The sequence below is a fragment of the Nerophis ophidion genome, unplaced genomic scaffold (assembly GCF_033978795.1).
Source record: "Nerophis ophidion isolate RoL-2023_Sa unplaced genomic scaffold, RoL_Noph_v1.0 HiC_scaffold_36, whole genome shotgun sequence".
Taxonomy (NCBI): Eukaryota; Metazoa; Chordata; class Actinopteri; order Syngnathiformes; family Syngnathidae; genus Nerophis; species Nerophis ophidion.
In genome coordinates this window covers 3,920-23,360 of record NW_026906958.1, presented here as the reverse complement: position 1 = coordinate 23,360, position 19,441 = coordinate 3,920, and the positions used below count along the sequence as shown (strand labels likewise).

The 19,441-nt window shown below is 44.0% G+C and overlaps 1 protein-coding gene across 3 annotated transcripts in view; it reads left to right on the top strand.

Moving 5' to 3' along the window:
• LOC133546673 (major histocompatibility complex class I-related gene protein-like) overlaps nucleotides 1-19,020 on the top strand; it is a 30,180-nt gene extending 11,160 nt beyond the window's left edge. The window contains exons 7-8 of one of the 3 annotated variants that reach the window (XM_061892461.1): nucleotides 9,854-9,933; nucleotides 18,699-18,903. In XM_061892461.1, coding sequence (XP_061748445.1) covers nucleotides 9,854-9,897 — 44 coding nt within the window. In that variant the 3' untranslated portion in view covers nucleotides 9,898-9,933; nucleotides 18,699-18,903. Of the gene's footprint in view, nucleotides 1-9,853; nucleotides 9,934-10,058; nucleotides 11,494-18,698 lie in introns of those variants that run through there. The other 2 variants (XM_061892460.1, XM_061892459.1) reach the window with 2 other exon arrangements.
• The last annotated feature ends 421 nt before the right edge of the window (nucleotides 19,021-19,441 follow it).

Here is a 19,441-nt window from a genome sequence, read left to right as displayed (position 1 = left end):
CCGTATCCTGCCCATAAACACTGTGCATGTGTTAACTCCGTATCCTGCCCATAAACACTGTGCATGTGTTAACTCCGTATCCTGCCCATAAACACTGTGCATGTGTTAACTCCGTATCCTGCCCATAAACACTGTGCATGTGTTAACTCCGTATCCTGCCCATAAACACTGTGCATGTGTTAACTCCGTATCCTGCCCATAAACACTGTGCATGTGTTAACTCCGTATCCTGCCCATAAACACTGTGCATGTGTTAACTCCGTATCCTGCCCATAAACACTGTGCATGTGTTAACTCCGTATCCTGCCCATAAACACTGTGCATGTGTTAACTCCGTATCCTGCCCATCAACACTGTGCATGTGTTAACTCCGTATCCTGCCCATCAACACTGTGCATGTGTTAACTCCGTATCCTGCCCATAAACACTGTGCATGTGTTAACTCCGTATCCTGCCCATAAACACTGTGCATGTGTTAACTCCGTATCCTGCCCATAAACACTGTGCATGTGTTAACTCCGTATCCTGCCCATAAACACTGTGCATGTGTTAACTCCGTATCCTGCCCATAAACACTGTGCATGTGTTAACTCCGTATCCTGCCCATAAACACTGTGCATGTGTTAACTCCGTATCCTGCCCATCAACACTGTGCATGTGTTAACTCCGTATCCTGCCCATCAACACTGTGCATGTGTTAACTCCGTATCCTGCCCATAAACACTGTGCATGTGTTAACTCCGTATCCTGCCCATAAACACTGTGCATGTGTTAACTCCGTATCCTGCCCATAAACACTGTGCATGTGTTAACTCCGTATCCTGCCCATAAACACTGTGCATGTGTTAACTCCGTATCCTGCCCATAAACACTGTGCATGTGTTAACTCCGTATCCTGCCCATAAACACTGTGCATGTGTTAACTCCGTATCCTGCCCATAAACACTGTGCATGTGTTAACTCCGTATCCTGCCCATAAACACTGTGCATGTGTTAACTCCGTATCCTGCCCATAAACACTGTGCATGTGTTAACTCCGTATCCTGCCCATAAACACTGTGCATGTGTTAACTCCGTATCCTGCCCATAAACACTGTGCATGTGTTAACTCCGTATCCTGCCCATAAACACTGTGCATGTGTTAACTCCGTATCCTGCCCATAAACACTGTGCATGTGTTAACTCCGTATCCTGCCCATAAACACTGTGCATGTGTTAACTCCGTATCCTGCCCATAAACACTGCGCATGTGTTAACTCCGTATCCTGCCCATCAACACTGTGCATGCGTTAACTCCGTATCCTGCCCATAAACACTGTGCATGTGTTAACTCCGTATCCTGCCCATAAACACTGTGCATGTGTTAACTCCGTATCCTGCCCATAAACACTGTGCATGTGTTAACTCTGTATCCTGCCCATCAACACTGTGCATGCGTTAACTCCGTATCCTGCCCATAAACACTGTGCATGCGTTAACTCCGTATCCTGCCCATAAACACTGTGCATGCGTTAACTCCGTATCCTGCCCATAAACACTGTGCATGTGTTAACTCCGTATCCTGCCCATAAACACTGTGCATGTGTTAACTCCGTATCCTGCCCATAAACACTGTGCATGTGTTAACTCCGTATCCTGCCCATAAACACTGCGCATGTGTTAACTCCGTATCCTGCCCATAAACACTGCGCATGTGTTAACTCCGTATCCTGCCCATAAACACTGCGCATGTGTTAACTCCGTATCCTGCCCATAAACACTGCGCATGCGTTAACTCCGTATCCTGCCCATCAACACTGTGCATGCGTTAACTCCGTATCCTGCCCATAAACACTGTGCATGCGTTAACTCCGTATCCTGCCCATAAACACTGTGCATGTGTTAACTCCGTATCCTGCCCATAAACACTGTGCATGTGTTAACTCCGTATCCTGCCCATAAACACTGTGCATGTGTTAACTCCGTATCCTGCCCATAAACACTGTGCATGTGTTAACTCCGTATCCTGCCCATAAACACTGTGCATGTGTTAACTCCGTATCCTGCCCATAAACACTGTGCATGTGTTAACTCCGTATCCTGCCCATAAACACTGTGCATGTGTTAACTCCGTATCCTGCCCATAAACACTGTGCATGTGTTAACTCCGTATCCTGCCCATAAACACTGTGCATGTGTTAACTCCGTATCCTGCCCATAAACACTGCGCATGTGTTAACTCCGTATCCTGCCCATCAACACTGTGCATGCGTTAACTCCGTATCCTGCCCATAAACACTGTGCATGCGTTAACTCCGTATCCTGCCCATAAACACTGTGCATGTGTTAACTCCGTATCCTGCCCATAAACACTGTGCATGTGTTAACTCCGTATCCTGCCCATAAACACTGTGCATGTGTTAACTCCGTATCCTGCCCATAAACACTGTGCATGTGTTAACTCCGTATCCTGCCCATAAACACTGCGCATGTGTTAACTCCGTATCCTGCCCATAAACACTGCGCATGTGTTAACTCCGTATCCTGCCCATAAACACTGCGCATGTGTTAACTCCGTATCCTGCCCATAAACACTGTGCATGTGTTAACTCCGTATCCTGCCCATAAACACTGTGCATGTGTTAACTCCGTATCCTGCCCATAAACACTGTGCATGTGTTAACTCCGTATCCTGCCCATAAACACTGTGCATGTGTTAACTCCGTATCCTGCCCATAAACACTGCGCATGTGTTAACTCCGTATCCTGCCCATAAACACTGTGCATGTGTTAACTCCGTATCCTGCCCATAAACACTGTGCATGTGTTAACTCCGTATCCTGCCCATAAACACTGTGCATGTGTTAACTCCGTATCCTGCCCATAAACACTGTGCATGTGTTAACTCCGTATCCTGCCCATAAACACTGTGCATGTGTTAACTCCGTATCCTGCCCATAAACACTGTGCATGTGTTAACTCCGTATCCTGCCCATAAACACTGTGCATGTGTTAACTCCGTATCCTGCCCATCAACACTGTGCATGTGTTAACTCCGTATCCTGCCCATCAACACTGTGCATGTGTTAACTCCGTATCCTGCCCATAAACACTGTGCATGTGTTAACTCCGTATCCTGCCCATAAACACTGTGCATGTGTTAACTCCGTATCCTGCCCATAAACACTGTGCATGTGTTAACTCCGTATCCTGCCCATAAACACTGTGCATGTGTTAACTCCGTATCCTGCCCATAAACACTGTGCATGTGTTAACTCCGTATCCTGCCCATAAACACTGTGCATGTGTTAACTCCGTATCCTGCCCATAAACACTGTGCATGTGTTAACTCCGTATCCTGCCCATAAACACTGTGCATGTGTTAACTCCGTATCCTGCCCATAAACACTGTGCATGTGTTAACTCCGTATTCTGCCCATAAACACTGTGCATGTGTTAACTCCGTATCCTGCCCATAAACACTGTGCATGTGTTAACTCCGTATCCTGCCCATAAACACTGTGCATGTGTTAACTCCGTATCCTGCCCATAAACACTGTGCATGTGTTAACTCCGTATCCTGCCCATAAACACTGTGCATGTGTTAACTCCGTATCCTGCCCATAAACACTGTGCATGTGTTAACTCCGTATCCTGCCCATAAACACTGTGCATGTGTTAACTCCGTATCCTGCCCATAAACACTGTGCATGTGTTAACTCCGTATTCTGCCCATAAACACTGTGCATGTGTTAACTCCGTATCCTGCCCATAAACACTGTGCATGTGTTAACTCCGTATCCTGCCCATAAACACTGTGCATGTGTTAACTCCGTATCCTGCCCATAAACACTGTGCATGTGTTAACTCCGTATCCTGCCCATAAACACTGCGCATGTGTTAACTCCGTATCCTGCCCATAAACACTGCGCATGTGTTAACTCCGTATCCTGCCCATAAACACTGTGCATGTGTTAACTCCGTATCCTGCCCATAAACACTGCGCATGTGTTAACTCCGTATCCTGCCCATCAACACTGTGCATGCGTTAACTCCGTATCCTGCCCATAAACACTGTGCATGTGTTAACTCCGTATCCTGCCCATAAACACTGTGCATGTGTTAACTCCGTATCCTGCCCATAAACACTGTGCATGTGTTAACTCCGTATCCTGCCCATAAACACTGTGCATGTGTTAACTCCGTATCCTGCCCATAAACACTGTGCATGTGTTAACTCCGTATCCTGCCCATAAACACTGTGCATGTGTTAACTCCGTATCCTGCCCATAAACACTGTGCATGTGTTAACTCCGTATCCTGCCCATCAACACTGTGCATGTGTTAACTCCGTATCCTGCCCATAAACACTGTGCATGTGTTAACTCCGTATCCTGCCCATAAACACTGTGCATGTGTTAACTCCGTATCCTGCCCATAAACACTGTGCATGTGTTAACTCCGTATCCTGCCCATAAACACTGTGCATGTGTTAACTCCGTATTCTGCCCATAAACACTGTGCATGCGTTAACCCAGTATATGGAGAAACATGTTAACAATCTCCCTATCTTTTATATAAAAAAAATAAATAGCACATGTTTGTTAAGAACAAATACATGTCTTTTTAAACAACAGAAACAATACAATCAACTTAGGTAAGAACCCATTTTCCTTCACTCAATTCTTTCAAAAGCATCAAGGGTGATGCCCCCTTTTTCGTAAGACAGTCAGCCAGTTGAGCTTTTGTTGCTGACCAGAGTACCTTTTGTATTTTTTTCTTGTGAATAAGTTCTTTGATGCCACTTATATCTAACCGAAGCCTTTTCTCTGTTGCCTGTTTTGTTGATCGAAGAGCATCATAGAGAGAATGATTATCAGTCACACAAAGTAACGCTGGAGCATTTAGACCAGCGGTGCCAGTAGTGAGCTCAGAATAGAGGCTGGCAAGAAACACTGCATTGTCTATTCCATCCGACATGGCCAGAGTTTCTCCGGCAAGGGTGCTTCGCACCACACGTCGAATTCTCTTGGACTGCCAGAAAAGGGGGGAGAATTTACCTCCTTTTCCCATTGGGGTGATCAACATGCCCCCTTGTGTACCTCCATCAGGAAGATTTCCCAATGAAGCATCGCTGAATACAGTTAGGTTTAAGGCACTATCATTTCCCAAATGTTGACATTTTAAAGTCACTTTTTCAGCTTTAAGTTTACGAGCTAACTTATTAGCATTGTGAATTGATTGCACAGTCGCATTCTTTAGACTAGAGGCCAGACCACAAGAATCAAACATTACGTCAGGTCTTGTCTGTTTTGCAACCCAGAGTATCTGTCCTATTTTTGATCTGAGTTGTTCTTTTTCTGTTTCATTAAGAGGAGCATCTCTTTCTAGAGCACGGACTGGCTGTAAGTGAATGGGGTGCAGACTTTCAATGTAGCTGTGCTGATGCAACTCTACACAATCATTAACAGTTTCAATATCCATTCCCAAATAGCAGAAATTGTCATGTTCCTCACGTCCCACTTGGAACTCAGACTTCAGTTTAGGGATGACATTTTCTGAAAAGTTTGATGAGCCTGCCCACATAAAATCATCTACATGACATGCGAGTACACCTGTCACTGTGTTTTCATCCTCCAGCCAATAAAATACTGCTGGGTCTACCTGTGACACTTTACCACCTGTGCTCAGCATGATTTCCTTCACCTTGTTGTATGAATAGAGAGATGCATCAGCAAGCCCATACACACACTTCTTTAGTTTCCAAATAACCCCCTTACAGTTAGCTTCTGGAGGAAGGTGGACATAAATGTCTCTCGACAACTCCATACCCTGTAAAAAGGCAGACTTAATGTCCATGGAATGGACTTTCCAATGATTTTGACAAATGACACTTAGCAATAGCCGTAGAGATTCAGAAGCACAGGTTGGTGAATCTTTTTGTAGATTTTTTTTAAATAAAGTTCTTCAAACCCCCTTGCTACAAGTCTGGCTTTGGGTACAATACCAGTGTTACTTTCTTTGAGACTACAGACCCACCTAGTGGAGATACACTTTTGTCCTGTATTTTCAAAAACATTATTGCTTTTCCAGCTTTCTATCTCTGCCTGTTTGGCTGCATCAAATGAGATGTCTTTTGTTATGAGTACATCAGCCTCCCCGACAGCTGACTCAGTGTTAAGATGCTGTACACACCACATGTCAACAGCCTCTTTTAGTCCAGTACTGCCATCCGGCTCAATATGCTGCACATTATACCAGGTTTTATAGCTTCCTGTTGCTTTACCTGCTCTACTGAGTACTTTAGCCCTACATGTTACACTTGTATCTCTTTTCACAAAAGTTACAATCTGTCCCGTTTTTAACTTCACATTAGAAGCAGGGAGAAGGTTATCACAGGCACTGTGATTCATTTGAGGTGCATCACTTTGAATTACACCTTCACTTGTGTTTCCCTCTCCATCACTGTCGTGTTCACTTTCACTGTCTGTGTTTTTTTCATTATCTGAGCCACATGATGGTATGTGTAAAGCATCTGTGTCACTATCAGCGGTTATGTTCTCTTCATGTTTTTCACATCCTGTTTCAGTGTGAACTTTACTTTGTGTCATTTCCTTGTCTTTAATCTGTGTGTGCACCTTATCAAGTCGTGAATGATGAACTCTAACTAGAATACCTCCATGTCTTCCAAACACAACAGCTCCATCTTGACCAATCACCACTCCTGGTCCCTTCCACTCTGCACTATCTCCTCGTTTATAGTAAACCTTTTCTCCTGTCTCATATTTTTCATCTGTGTGTCTAAGCTGTTTTCTTAATGCCCTTCTTATCCTCTCTGAACATTCGACTTCAGTGAAAGCCTTCCTTGAGGCATGCAGAGCTGATATGTGTTCTCCTACTCTTGTGCTCACTCTAGTGCAGGTAGCTCATTTACCAATACATTGGGAAGATTAGGATTTTGACCAAATACCAGTTGATGTGGACTATAACCATGTACACTGTGCATGCAGTTCTTAGCCATTAAGGCCCAGTCCAAGGCAGTACTCCAGTCACAATCTTTTTCCTGTTTAACTTTATGGATGATGTTCGTGAGTGTCTGATTATGACGTTCCAAAAGTCCGTTGCTCCATGGGCTGTATCCTGCGGTTGTCTTGATCTCGATATTGAAGTTTTCTGCCATGTCCCTGAACTCTACATTGTTAAATTCTCCTCCGTTGTCACTGAAGAGCTTCTTGGGAGGACCATGGACACTTATCCATGTGTGAATGAAAGAGTTGACAATTACAGATGATTTCTTGGTTTTCACAATATTTCCAGCGCTGAAACGTGTGAAATGGTCCATTATATGTAAATACCAAATGCCTGACTCAAGCTCGTGCAGGTCCACCGCCACATTTTCATTGTATTCCGAAGCAAGAGGCAAACCAACAGCTAGCTTTGGCTTTGTCTTGCTATATCTTTGGCACGTGTGACATGCATCCACTATTTGTTGCAAAATATTGAGACAATCCTGCTCTTTGTTCCCTGAACTTTGAATTAGCCTGTGCAGGCGATCTGCTGATGCATGGCCAAATTGTCTGTGAAGTTTGAGGAGGACCTTGTTCTTCTCGATTGTGGACATGTTTTCTGTTACAATCAGGACTTCATCTTCAGCACATAAATCTTGAATCTGATATTCCATGTCATCTTTGTCTCTTATGTCTACACAGTAATGTCCTGAGCTGGTAAACTGAAGAGGTATCTGCTGCTTAAACATCACTACCCTGTCGTTTTCTATGTCTAACGTAGTTCCTGCCTTTTTTAATGATGTTTTACTCAGCAGGAGTGGAATATCGACTTTGACAACTTCTGTCTCAATGTTACACTTTGTCCATCCTATTTTAGCAGGTAGATGCACTTTTCTGGCGGAATGAATCACATTTCCATCTCCAAAACGAAACAGTCTGTTGCTAGACCTTTCTGTACTTCTTAGCTTATTTACCTGCTTTTAATTGGGATTTTGTACAAAACTTTCAAGCCACTTTTCGCCACACACTGTGCGAGTGCAGGCGGTGTCTATGATCGCTGAGCTTGCTGCTTCAGTCATAAAAATCTCAGCTTTAGACTGGGGATCATTCGTTAACAGCGTGATATTAACTTCATCCAAATTGTCATTTTCAGTCAATCTTACTTGTTCGTGCTTTTTGTGCGGGCAGTCCTTTGCCCAGTGGCATGTGCTTTGACAGACGGCACATCGTGATCGTTTACCGTACTTATCCAGTGGGTTTGTACCCGGTAACGGCGTCACCGATCTTCGTTGACCACGTGGAAACGGTGTGTTTGGTCTTCCTCTCCATTGTGGCTGTTCTGTGAGGAAAGCTGCGTCCTGGTTCAGTTGTATCTCGCTTGACTTGCCCGTTGTTTTACCTCCGAATATCCGTTTGAGAGCTGACTTCATTGACGAGAAGCTTAGCTCCGTGTTAGCCCTCAGTGCTAGCTGCCTGTCTTTCTCATCAAGGCAGGCTGTGTCAAGAAGTTTGAAGGCTAACACCCCATCAGCGCTGTTCAAAGTCAATAATATAGTCCACCATTGAAACGGAAATATTTTTGGTGATGCGGTCGAAGTACGTGTACGCTTCGTATGCGCGATCCTTTTCCTCTTTCAGCAAAACGTCATCCAGTTTTGCAAATAATGTCGTCATACCGTTGTCATTGTCCAACTCCTCCGCAGATATCTCCATTGCGATTTCTCTGGCTCTCCCTTCAAGTCCCAAAGCCACAGCCAGTGCTTGCTTTTTCTTATTGAGTTCTGTAACGCGCATCCAAATGTTAACTTCATTTTTCCAGCACTCGTATGGCTTGGACTCGTCAAACCTCGGCGGTATTTTATAGTTTGCAGCCATCCTCAACCATCCTCTGCTACCAATGTTAAATATGGGTGAATAAACACGACGTCTATTCTGATTCACAACTTTTAATCAACTGCTGCACAGAGGAAAAACACTTTTTCCTTCCCACCCATCAACACTGCGCATGCGTTAACCCAGTATATGGAGAAACATGTTAACAGTGGTAGTATTATGCTCTGGGCCTGTTTTGCAGCCAATAAAACTGGTGATTTAAATGGGACAATGAAAAAGGAGGATTAGCTCCAAATTCTTCAGGACAAGCTAACATCATCAACCCGGAGGTTGGCTCTTGGGCGCTTTTGGATGTTCCAACAGGACAATGACCCCAAACACACGTCAAAAGTGGCAAAGGAATGGCCAAATCAGGCAAGAATGAAGGTTTTAGAATGGCCTTCCCAAAGTCCTGACTTTTACGTGTGGACAATGCTGAAAAGTCCATGTCAGAAAACCAACACATTTAGCTGAACTACACCAATTTTGTCAAAAGGAGGGGTCACAAACTCAAAAACCAAAACCACCTTTTTGCGGTGAAACTTGCCAAGGGACATGTAAGCAAATATTAACATTGCTGTATGTACACTTTTGACCCAGCACATTTTCAGTAGACCCATAATAAATTCATAAAAGAAGCAAACTTCATGAATGTTTTTTGTGAGCAACAAGTATGTGCTCCAATCACTACATCACAAAAAAATAGTAGTTGTAGAAATGATTGGAAACTGAAGTCAGCCATGACATGATGTTCTTTACAAGTGTATGTAAACTTTTGACCTGACTAAGACACTGGAGGGCTGCTTGCACATGAGCCTTGAAGCCAAGCTGAACCTGTTTGGAGACTTAGTCTTAGACTAGTCAGGAAGTAGAAGAGCAGAATTCCCAGCTGCAAAGATGTGATATGAGTGAAGATGGACTTCCTTCACCAGAGTGAGGTGTGGGCTTAGCATGAGCAGCGTAAGCAGCTCACGGTGCGTTTTGTGCTCCGCCAGCTGGTGACGGTGGTAACCAGCTCTCAGAGAGACGTGAAGGCTGAAGGCTGAAGGCTGAAGGCTGAGTGACACACAGCACAGTGAGGACTTTGCTTTTTCACGCACCTCCAAATGTTCTTCTGACTTTGTGTGAAGATGATGTTCACTCTGCTAACATCTGCACCTGCTTTTGTTGGGAATGTGCTGAGTCATCTTCTTCCTCCAGGATGCTTTGTGCACTGGAACACAGAGAGATGTCTCCATCGCTGAGGGACCTCATCACACTTGGACTTTTCTTTCACATCTGCACTAATTGCTCCTCATCTTACACCATGTCTTCTTCGGCTGTTTGTGGCTGACAAAACACCTTCAATCTGCATTTGTCTACAATATTTTGTCAGATGTTGATCTTTGTGTCCATGTAGTTGTGATGTCATCATTTGGGGCTCATGTGTCATCACATTGACAAGGATTTCTTCTTTCCTTTTCAAACCAATAGACAGCTGCTTATCAGTGAATATCACCTTGTGTCACATCTCATCATTATTTTTAACAATATTTTGGAACAATAGTACCATTTTTAACTACTTCCGTATGCTAATATTAATTGTTTTTGATGTAACATTTAAGAATGATGATTATGAGAACTGCGATGAGGTGGCGACTTGTCCAGGGTGTACCCCGCCTTCCGCCCGATTGTAGCTGAGATAGGCGCCAGCGCCCCCCGCGACCCCAAAAGGGAATAAGCGGTAGAAAATGGATGGATGGATTATGAGAACTGCTGTCCAGTTGTTTTATCTTCTTTTCTGATGACATTAGTCTCATTTGCAATGCAGTTGCACTTCCAAGACCATTAGATGGCAGCACTGTATAACTATTTATGCTATGTTGTCAAACTAGAAAGTAGCTTTTTTTTTCAGGAAATTAACTTTTTAGGTTGCGCCCTACAAAGTGTCAATACTGTAAGAATAGTTATTACACAAAATTGTAAAATTCGAACTATAATCTTAGTTGTTTCCTTTACCAAATTCCAAGGTGTTGAAATCGCCATGTAAAATCCTTCATGTAAATAGTAGCCTGTCTTTGGCAAATCCTATGTAAATTAGCAATAAGCTAGCGCATTTTGGAAGAGTGTCGCATTACTTTATGTTTGCGCTGTTTTTTTATTAAGCACACTTTATTGGTGTTGAAAATGGCAAGGTGACTTTTAGGGAGTTTGGCTGAGTCCGGCCTGAGTGCTGCTTGAGTGATTGTTTACCTGAGCCCGTGTTTAGTCTGAAAGCAGACATGACGTCACATGCAACAAAGGTATCCAACTTGATTTTACATAATTGATAGTACTGAGGGAATCGGGTCATCACCTACAAAAGTACAGAATTGGGTAGCCAACCTTACCAGTTAGTGTGACGGAGGGGGACAGTGACACAAAATTTTTATGACAAAGCATTGTCAAATATTTATATTTTTGAAACAATTTGCTGTTTTTTCCGTTCCTTTTTGCATAATCATATTTTTGCTTGATTGCCAAACATGCCGAGGATGTCATTTGGGAAGTAAACAAGGTAGGCCGTTCATATACTCTTGATATTCAGTGTTTTATGTGTACAATGTTTCATGTACATTCTGGGGGTTTTATTCAGTAAAAACTTGTCAAATACAAATCTGTTTTGGAGGTGCTTTGTCATTACACTCATGATAACACTTCTTCCTTGCAGTCATGCAAAACAAGTATTAAATGATCTTAAGCCTTTACCATGTCCGAAAAGTGACAATTTGAAATATTTTGTCAATTGTCAACAGAAAGAATGAATGACAGAGCTCTTTATTAAAACACAATATTTAATGGAAATGACTGCAAATTTAAGAGAGTAAAATAACGTAATTCACCTGTTCTTCTGTTGATGCTAGTAGTGGAATGGTATACACATCTGCTGTGTGTGACAGTGGGTGTGAGTACGATTCCCGGTCAGGATGGGAAGGTAAACATTGATCTGAATCATCATGATTGTTGTGCTGTGGCGACCTCTCATGGGAAAAAATGAAAGACATTTACTGATTTAATTCTATTAATTGTATTATTTTGCACTCATACATTAATTATTTGGTCATGTTTTTATTACAATGTGATCTTATTACTCCGAGACGTGTGTAATTAAATACAGGTTTCAGTCAAATAGTAAAACATGGTTTTCACAATGTCAGGTTCAAACATCGATGACATCTATTAAACAAGACAAGAAGCAAGGAAATAGAGACGGAATTCAATTTTGCTCGGTTTGAGGAGAAACATGTCGACCTGTAACCTCTTACAGTGTCACCCACGCGCTCACGGAAAAATGTTCACGTCTCCTCTTTTATTTGGATATTCCCTGTTTACATAACAGCAGCTGTTTCTAAAGGAATGGGGGTATGTAAACAGCCATTGTTTTCGGTCACATTAACACAAAAGAAAAAGATACCTCAGGCTTGTACTGGTCCTGGATCGATCTTGGGCAAGTCTTGGATCACAATAGCTAACCCTTCCCGTCTCTTCCCATCGTACACAGTGGTATTTTCCAAGCCTTTGGATTATTGCAACAAAGACAGCTTCCGTCTGTTCACTGGGAACTCAGAGAACGGAAAGTTTTTTTGATAATTTACATACAATATTTCTGACACACATAAATAAAGAAGGCAAAAACAAGCAAACAAACAGAAAAATCACCATGCCAGTAGAGATGAAGACAATCTGCCAACAAAATGTCTCCTACTTATTTTTTCTGAGAGTTGTCAAGCCTGCGTGTGATGGATATGGCCTGCCAGTTAAAAGGTTTGCCCAAGTTATTCTAGTCACTTATGCACAGATGAGATGTGTCAGTAACAAAATATTACTTTGCATCACTTTTTGGCAACCAACAATTCATTGATTGAATTAATACATCCAAACACTTTATTGATATGTATGATGTGCATGAACAAAAAACAGTTGATGTTGTATGTAGCTTATAAACAAGGAAGAGGTTTGTAACACATCAACAAGTCCTTTAAAGTCTCATTAATGTCACAGAATTGGACAAATCTTTGACTTTTCCAACCTAGCAAAGGCTTTAGATCATGCTACTTTTGTTGAACAAATGTTTTGCAGGTACAATAGTCTAGATAAACCTGCTTTCAAATCAACTTTAAAGAGACCTTATCTTTTATACTTTCTATTTGAGTGGACTAAATGTACTGTCATTTTAGCTGACTAAAATGTTGTGTGATGTGGTTGACTTAAACTAAATCCATTTAGATTTAGCAGAGAGAAACTATTGTTAGTCACCTTGAGACTCTCCCTGAAACCTAATAACCAGGTGATAAATCTGGTAGTAATAATGGACTCAGACTTGAATTTAAACAGCCGCATGAAGTCGATAACATCGGCAGCTTTTACCACCTGAAACACTTTGTCAACATCAGAGGAATAATGTCTGAATCAGACTTGGAGAGACTAAGTCTTTGTCTCCAGCAGTTTGGACTACTGTAATGCTCTTTTCACTTGGCTCTTTAAACCAGCTGTAAAGCAACTGCAGTACACCCAGAATGCTGCTGCTCAAGTCCTGACTAGAACTAGGAAATATGATCATATCAGTCCATATCAGTCCTGGCTTCCTGTAGCTACTCAGCTTTCCTTGTGTACAAGTCCTTTCATGGTCTTGTGCCAAAGTACATCTCTGACATGTTAGCTCTGAGAACCTTGTTTTATGAGGATTATTCTTCTTTTATTTTGAAGTATTTTCCATGGTTACTTCCATTTTATTGTTGCCTTCTTGTCATTTTCTGTACAGCACTTTGAATTGTGCTCTATAAATAAACTGGCCTTCCCTAATTGTTTTCAGAATAAAACACTTATTTCCAGCTTCAGAGGCACTGCTCATTTCTAGATGTAGAGATGTTGATTTGAGATATCTTCATTCAAGATGTCTTATCAAGTCAAATGTTTGACTAGTTGTTCAATGGATAGGTTGGGCTTCAGTTGAAGAAAAACAGCTGATGAGGAAGTTGGTCTAAACTTGACACACCTGTTGTGCTTGCCAGGTCACGTGATTTCCCAGAAAAGCCACTCAAGCATTTACCTGAGGTGGCCACTAGGGGCGCTCTCTAGCTAAGGTGACCAGAGTGGTGTCTAGAGAGAGTGTGGACAAGCAAACAACAGACGCCATGTTGGGGACCAACTGAATCATTTGATGTTAGTTTTCCTAATAATAGCTCTAATTATTATTGTACTTCAGCTCATAAACTTGCAATCAAGTATATTTTTAGGACAATTTTGCATCTAGACTTGATGCACTGGGCCGCAACGTTCATGCAGTGTTTAGTCAGAGGAGACACGGACATCAGCGTGGATCTACAGGAGCTTTAGTTTTCAATTCGCCACAGAGTGAATTCCCGTCCTTCAACAATCGCTATTTCTTTGGAAACAAAGTAAATAATATACAAATAAATATATATATTATATGTAGCCTATTATTTAAACACTACTGACAAGTGATGCACCCAAAATGTGGTGGTCTTTGCTCACCAAAAGCGGATGTTGTGGTGAGCAAACAAATATCCACGGCACACACGAATGACGTAGCTCGCCCAAAGCTGATGAGCAAGTCACATTCAGGTCGCATTACGTTGAGACAGAAGTTCCACTTAAAAAAATGACATTCCAATTTGAATCAGGACTACTTCCTGATGTGGCCTCAATCTGATGCCAAAAGATCAGATTTGAAGGACTTTGGAGAGTTTGGACTGTCAAAAAAAATCAGATCTTTGGTCTTGTGGTTAGAGTGTCCGCCCTGAGACTGGAAGGTGGAGAGTCTATAAGACCTGCTCAGTGGTCTTGTGGTTAGAGTGTCCGCCCTGAGACTGGAAGGTGGAGAGTCTATAAGACCTGCTCAGTGGTCTTGTGGTTAGAGTGTCCGCCCTGAGACTGGAAGGTGGAGAGTCTATAAGACCTGCTCAGTGGCCTTGTGGTTAGAGTGTCCGCCCTGAGACTGGAAGGTGGAGAGTCTATAAGACCTGCTCAGTGGTCTTGTGGTTAGAGTGTCCGCCCTGAGACTGGAAGGTGGAGAGTCTATAAGACCTGCTCAGTGGCCTTGTGGTTAGAGTGTCCGCCCTGAGACTGGAAGGTGGAGAGTTTATAAGACCTGCTCAGTGGTCTTGTGGTTAGAGTGTCCGCCCTGAGACTGGAAGGTGGAGAGTCTATAAGACCTGCTCAGTGGTCTTGTGGTTAGAGTGTCCGCCCTGAGACTGGAAGGTGGAGAGTCTATAAGACCTGCTCAGTGGTCTTGTGGTTAGAGTGTCCGCCCTGAGACTGGAAGGTGGAGAGTCTATAAGACCTGCTCAGTGGTCTTGTGGTTAGAGTGTCCGCCCTGAGACTGGAAGGTGGAGAGTTTATAAGACCTGCTCAGTGGCCTTGAGGTTAGAGTGTCCGCCCTGAGACTGGAAGGTGGAGAGTCTATAAGACCTGCTCAGTGGTCTTGTGGTTAGAGTGTCCGCCCTGAGACTGGAAGGTGGAGAGTTTATAAGACCTGCTCAGTGGTCTTGTGGTTAGAGTGTCCGCCCTGAGACTGGAAGATGGAGAGTTTATAAGACCTGCTCAGTGGCCTTGTGGTTAGATTGTCCGCCCTGAGACTGGAAGGTGGAGAGTTTATAAGTCCTGCTCAGTGGTCTTGTGGTTAGAGTGTCCGCCCTGAGACTGGAAGGTGGAGAGTCTATAAGACCTGCTCAGTGGTCTTGTGGTTAGAGTGTCCGCCCTGAGACTGGAAGGTGGAGAGTCTATAAGACCTGCTCAGTGGCCTTGTGGTTAGAGTGTCCGCCCTGAGACTGGAAGGTGGAGAGTCTATAAGACCTGCTCAGTGGTCTTGTGGTTAGAGTGTCCGCCCTGAGACTGGAAGGTGGAGAGTCTATAAGACCTGCTCAGTGGCCTTGTGGTTAGAGTGTCCGCCCTGAGACTGGAAGGTGGAGAGTTTATAAGACCTGCTCAGTGGTCTTGTGGTTAGAGTGTCCGCCCTGAGACTGGAAGGTGGAGAGTCTATAAGACCTGCTCAGTGGTCTTGTGGTTAGAGTGTCCGCCCTGAGACTGGACGGTGGAGAGTCTATAAGACCTGCTCAGTGGTCTTGTGGTTAGAGTGTCCGCCCTGAGACTGGAAGGTGGAGAGTTTATAAGACCTGCTCAGTGGCCTTGAGGTTAGAGTGTCCGCCCTGAGACTGGAAGGTGGAGAGTTTATAAGACCTGCTCAGTGGTCTTGTGGTTAGAGTGTCCGCCCTGAGACTGGAAGGTGGAGAGTCTATAAGACCTGCTCAGTGGTCTTGTGGTTAGAGTGTCCGCCCTGAGACTGGAAGGTGGAGAGTTTATAAGACCTGCTCAGTGGTCTTGTGGTTAGAGTGTCCGCCCTGAGACTGGAAGATGGAGAGTTTATAAGACCTGCTCAGTGGCCTTGTGGTTAGATTGTCCGCCCTGAGACTGGAAGGTGGAGAGTTTATAAGTCCTGCTCAGTGGTCTTGTGGTTAGAGTGTCCGCCCTGAGACTGGAAGGTGGAGAGTCTATAAGACCTGCTCAGTGGTCTTGTGGTTAGAGTGTCCGCCCTGAGACTGGAAGGTGGAGAGTCTATAAGACCTGCTCAGTGGTCTTGTGGTTAGAGTGTCCGCCCTGAGACTGGAAGGTGGAGAGTCTATAAGACCTGCTCAGTGGTCTTGTGGTTAGAGTGTCCGCCCTGAGACTGGAAGGTGGAGAGTTTATAAGACCTGCTCAGTGGCCTTGAGGTTAGAGTGTCCGCCCTGAGACTGGAAGGTGGAGAGTTTATAAGACCTGCTCAGTGGTCTTGTGGTTAGAGTGTCCGCCCTGAGACTGGAAGGTGGAGAGTCTATAAGACCTGCTCAGTGGTCTTGTGGTTAGAGTGTCCGCCCTGAGACTGGAAGGTGGAGAGTTTATAAGACCTGCTCAGTGGTCTTGTGGTTAGAGTGTCCGCCCTGAGACTGGAAGATGGAGAGTTTATAAGACCTGCTCAGTGGCCTTGTGGTTAGATTGTCCGCCCTGAGACTGGAAGGTGGAGAGTTTATAAGACCTGCTCAGTGGCCTTGTGGTTAGAGTGTCCGCCCTGAGACTGGAAGGTGGAGAGTTTATAAGACCTGCTCAGTGGCCTTGTGGTTAGATTGTCCGCCCTGAGACTGGAAGGTGGAGAGTCTATAAGACCTGCTCAGTGGTCTTGTGGTTAGAGTGTCCGCCCTGAGACTGGAAGATGGAGAGTTTATAAGACCTGCTCAGTGGCCTTGTGGTTAGATTGTCCGCCCTGAGACTGGAAGGTGGAGAGTTTATAAGACCTGCTCAGTGGTCTTGTGGTTAGAGTGTCCGCCCTGAGACTGGAAGGTGGAGAGTCTATAAGACCTGCTCAGTGGTCTTGTGGTTAGAGTGTCCGCCCTGAGACTGGAAGGTGGAGAGTCTATAAGACCTGCTCAGTGGTCTTGTGGTTAGAGTGTCCGCCCTGAGACTGGAAGGTGGAAAGTTTATAAGACCTGCTCAGTGGTCTTGTGGTTAGAGTGTCCGCCCTGAGACTGGAAGATGGAGAGTTTATAAGACCTGCTCAGTGGCCTTGTGGTTAGATTGTCCGCCCTGAGACTGGAAGGTGGAGAGTTTATAAGACCTGCTCAGTGGTCTTGTGGTTAGAGTGTCCGCCCTGAGACTTGAAGGTGGAGAGTTTATAAGACCTGCTCAGTGGCCTTGTGGTTAGAGTGTCCGCCCTGAGACTGGAAGGTGGAGAGTCTATAAGACCTGCTCAGTGGTCTTGTGGTTAGAGTGTCCGCCCTGAGACTGGAAGGTGGAGAGTTCATAAGACCTGCTCAGTGGCCTTGTGGTTAGAGTGTCCGCCCTGAGACTGGAAGGTGGAGAGTCTATAAGACCTGCTCAGTGGTCTTGTGGTTAGAGTGTCCGCCCTGAGACTGGAAGGTGGAGAGTTTATAAGACCTGCTCAGTGGTCTTGTGGTTAGAGTGTCCGCCCTGAGACTGGAAGGTGGAGAGTCTATAAGACCTGCTCAGTGGTCTTGTGGTTAGAGTGTCCGCCCTGAGACTGGAAGGTGGAGAGTTTATAAGACCTGCTCAGTGGCCTTGTGGTTAGAGTGTCCGCCCTGAGACTGGAAGGTGGAGAGTCTATAAGACCTGCTCAGTGGTCTTGTGGTTAGATTGTCCGCCCTGAGACTGGAAGGTGGAGAGTCTATAAGACCTGCTCAGTGGCCTTGTGGTTAGAGTGTCCGCCCTGAGACTGGAAGGTGGAGAGTTTATAAGACCTGCTCAGTGGTCTTGTGGTTAGAGTGTCCGCCCTGAGACTGGAAGGTGGAGAGTTCAAACCCTGGGCGAGTCGTACCAAGGACAATAAAAATGGGAGCCATTACCTCCCTGCTTGGCACTCAGCATCAAGGCTTGGAATTGGGGGTTAAATCACCAAAATGATTCCTGAGCGCGGCCACCGCTGCTGCTCACTGCTCCCCTCACCTCCCAGGATCTGAACATGGTGATGGGTTAAATGCAGAGGATAAATTCACTACACCGAGTGTGTGTGTGACTATCTTTGGGACTTAAACTTAAAAAATAATAAAAAAAATATATTTTAATGAGTCACTCATTTAATCACATCAAGGATTGTTTGTTACATTTGTTCACCTTCATAAATCATGTGTTGTGTGTTGATAACTGAAAATATGAAACGAAGAGAAACATTTTAATTGTTTCATCTTTTATATAGGCATAAGGCATTTCAAGAAATACAATATTAATAACTATATATGTATATGTCAATAAGAATGTAAGATGAGGGTGCTAATGCACAATCTTATGTATGTACTCTTCTCTTATTATAAACAGGAGGCTGCAACAACAATGCCAACACACAGCAATTCCACTCAATCTACGCCAAGCTGGCTGTACACTGTGGCATTGAAGCCAGCAAAACTGGAAATGCCACAACTAAGATCCTCCCGATGACGAAGGACTCTGAGGACAGCATTCCAGGTGCCTTTAAGGTGGTGCCAAGATTAGCAACACTTGAAATACACTGCTTTTTAAACAATACCAGACCCATAATGTACAGTATATTTGCGCAAAAAATCAGTATCAGACCCATATTGCCGATACCGGCCTGGATTTTACTTGGTATCGGTTCTGAATAAAAATCAGTGGTATTGCACATCACCAGTCTTTGTGCGTGCGTATAAAATGATTGGTGTTTACGGCGGTCACTCACCCTGTCTGGTCAACGCGTACGTGCAGAGAACACGTGCACACGTACAAAAGCAGTCCAAGAGAGGCCACAAACAATTTGCAATCATGTTATTGTTAAGATAGGATTTACATTTAATCGAACTATCCAAATGACTATTATTAGCTAACAACAGCCACATGTAATGCATGTGTTACACAGGTATGTAGTTACATCATTACATCCAAATGACTATTATTAGCTAACAACAGCCACATGTAATGCATGTGTTACGCAGGTATGTAGTTACATCATTACATCCAAATGACTATTATTAGCTAACAACTAATGCATGTGTTACGCAGGTATGTAGTTACATCATTACATCCAAATGACTATTAGTAGCTAA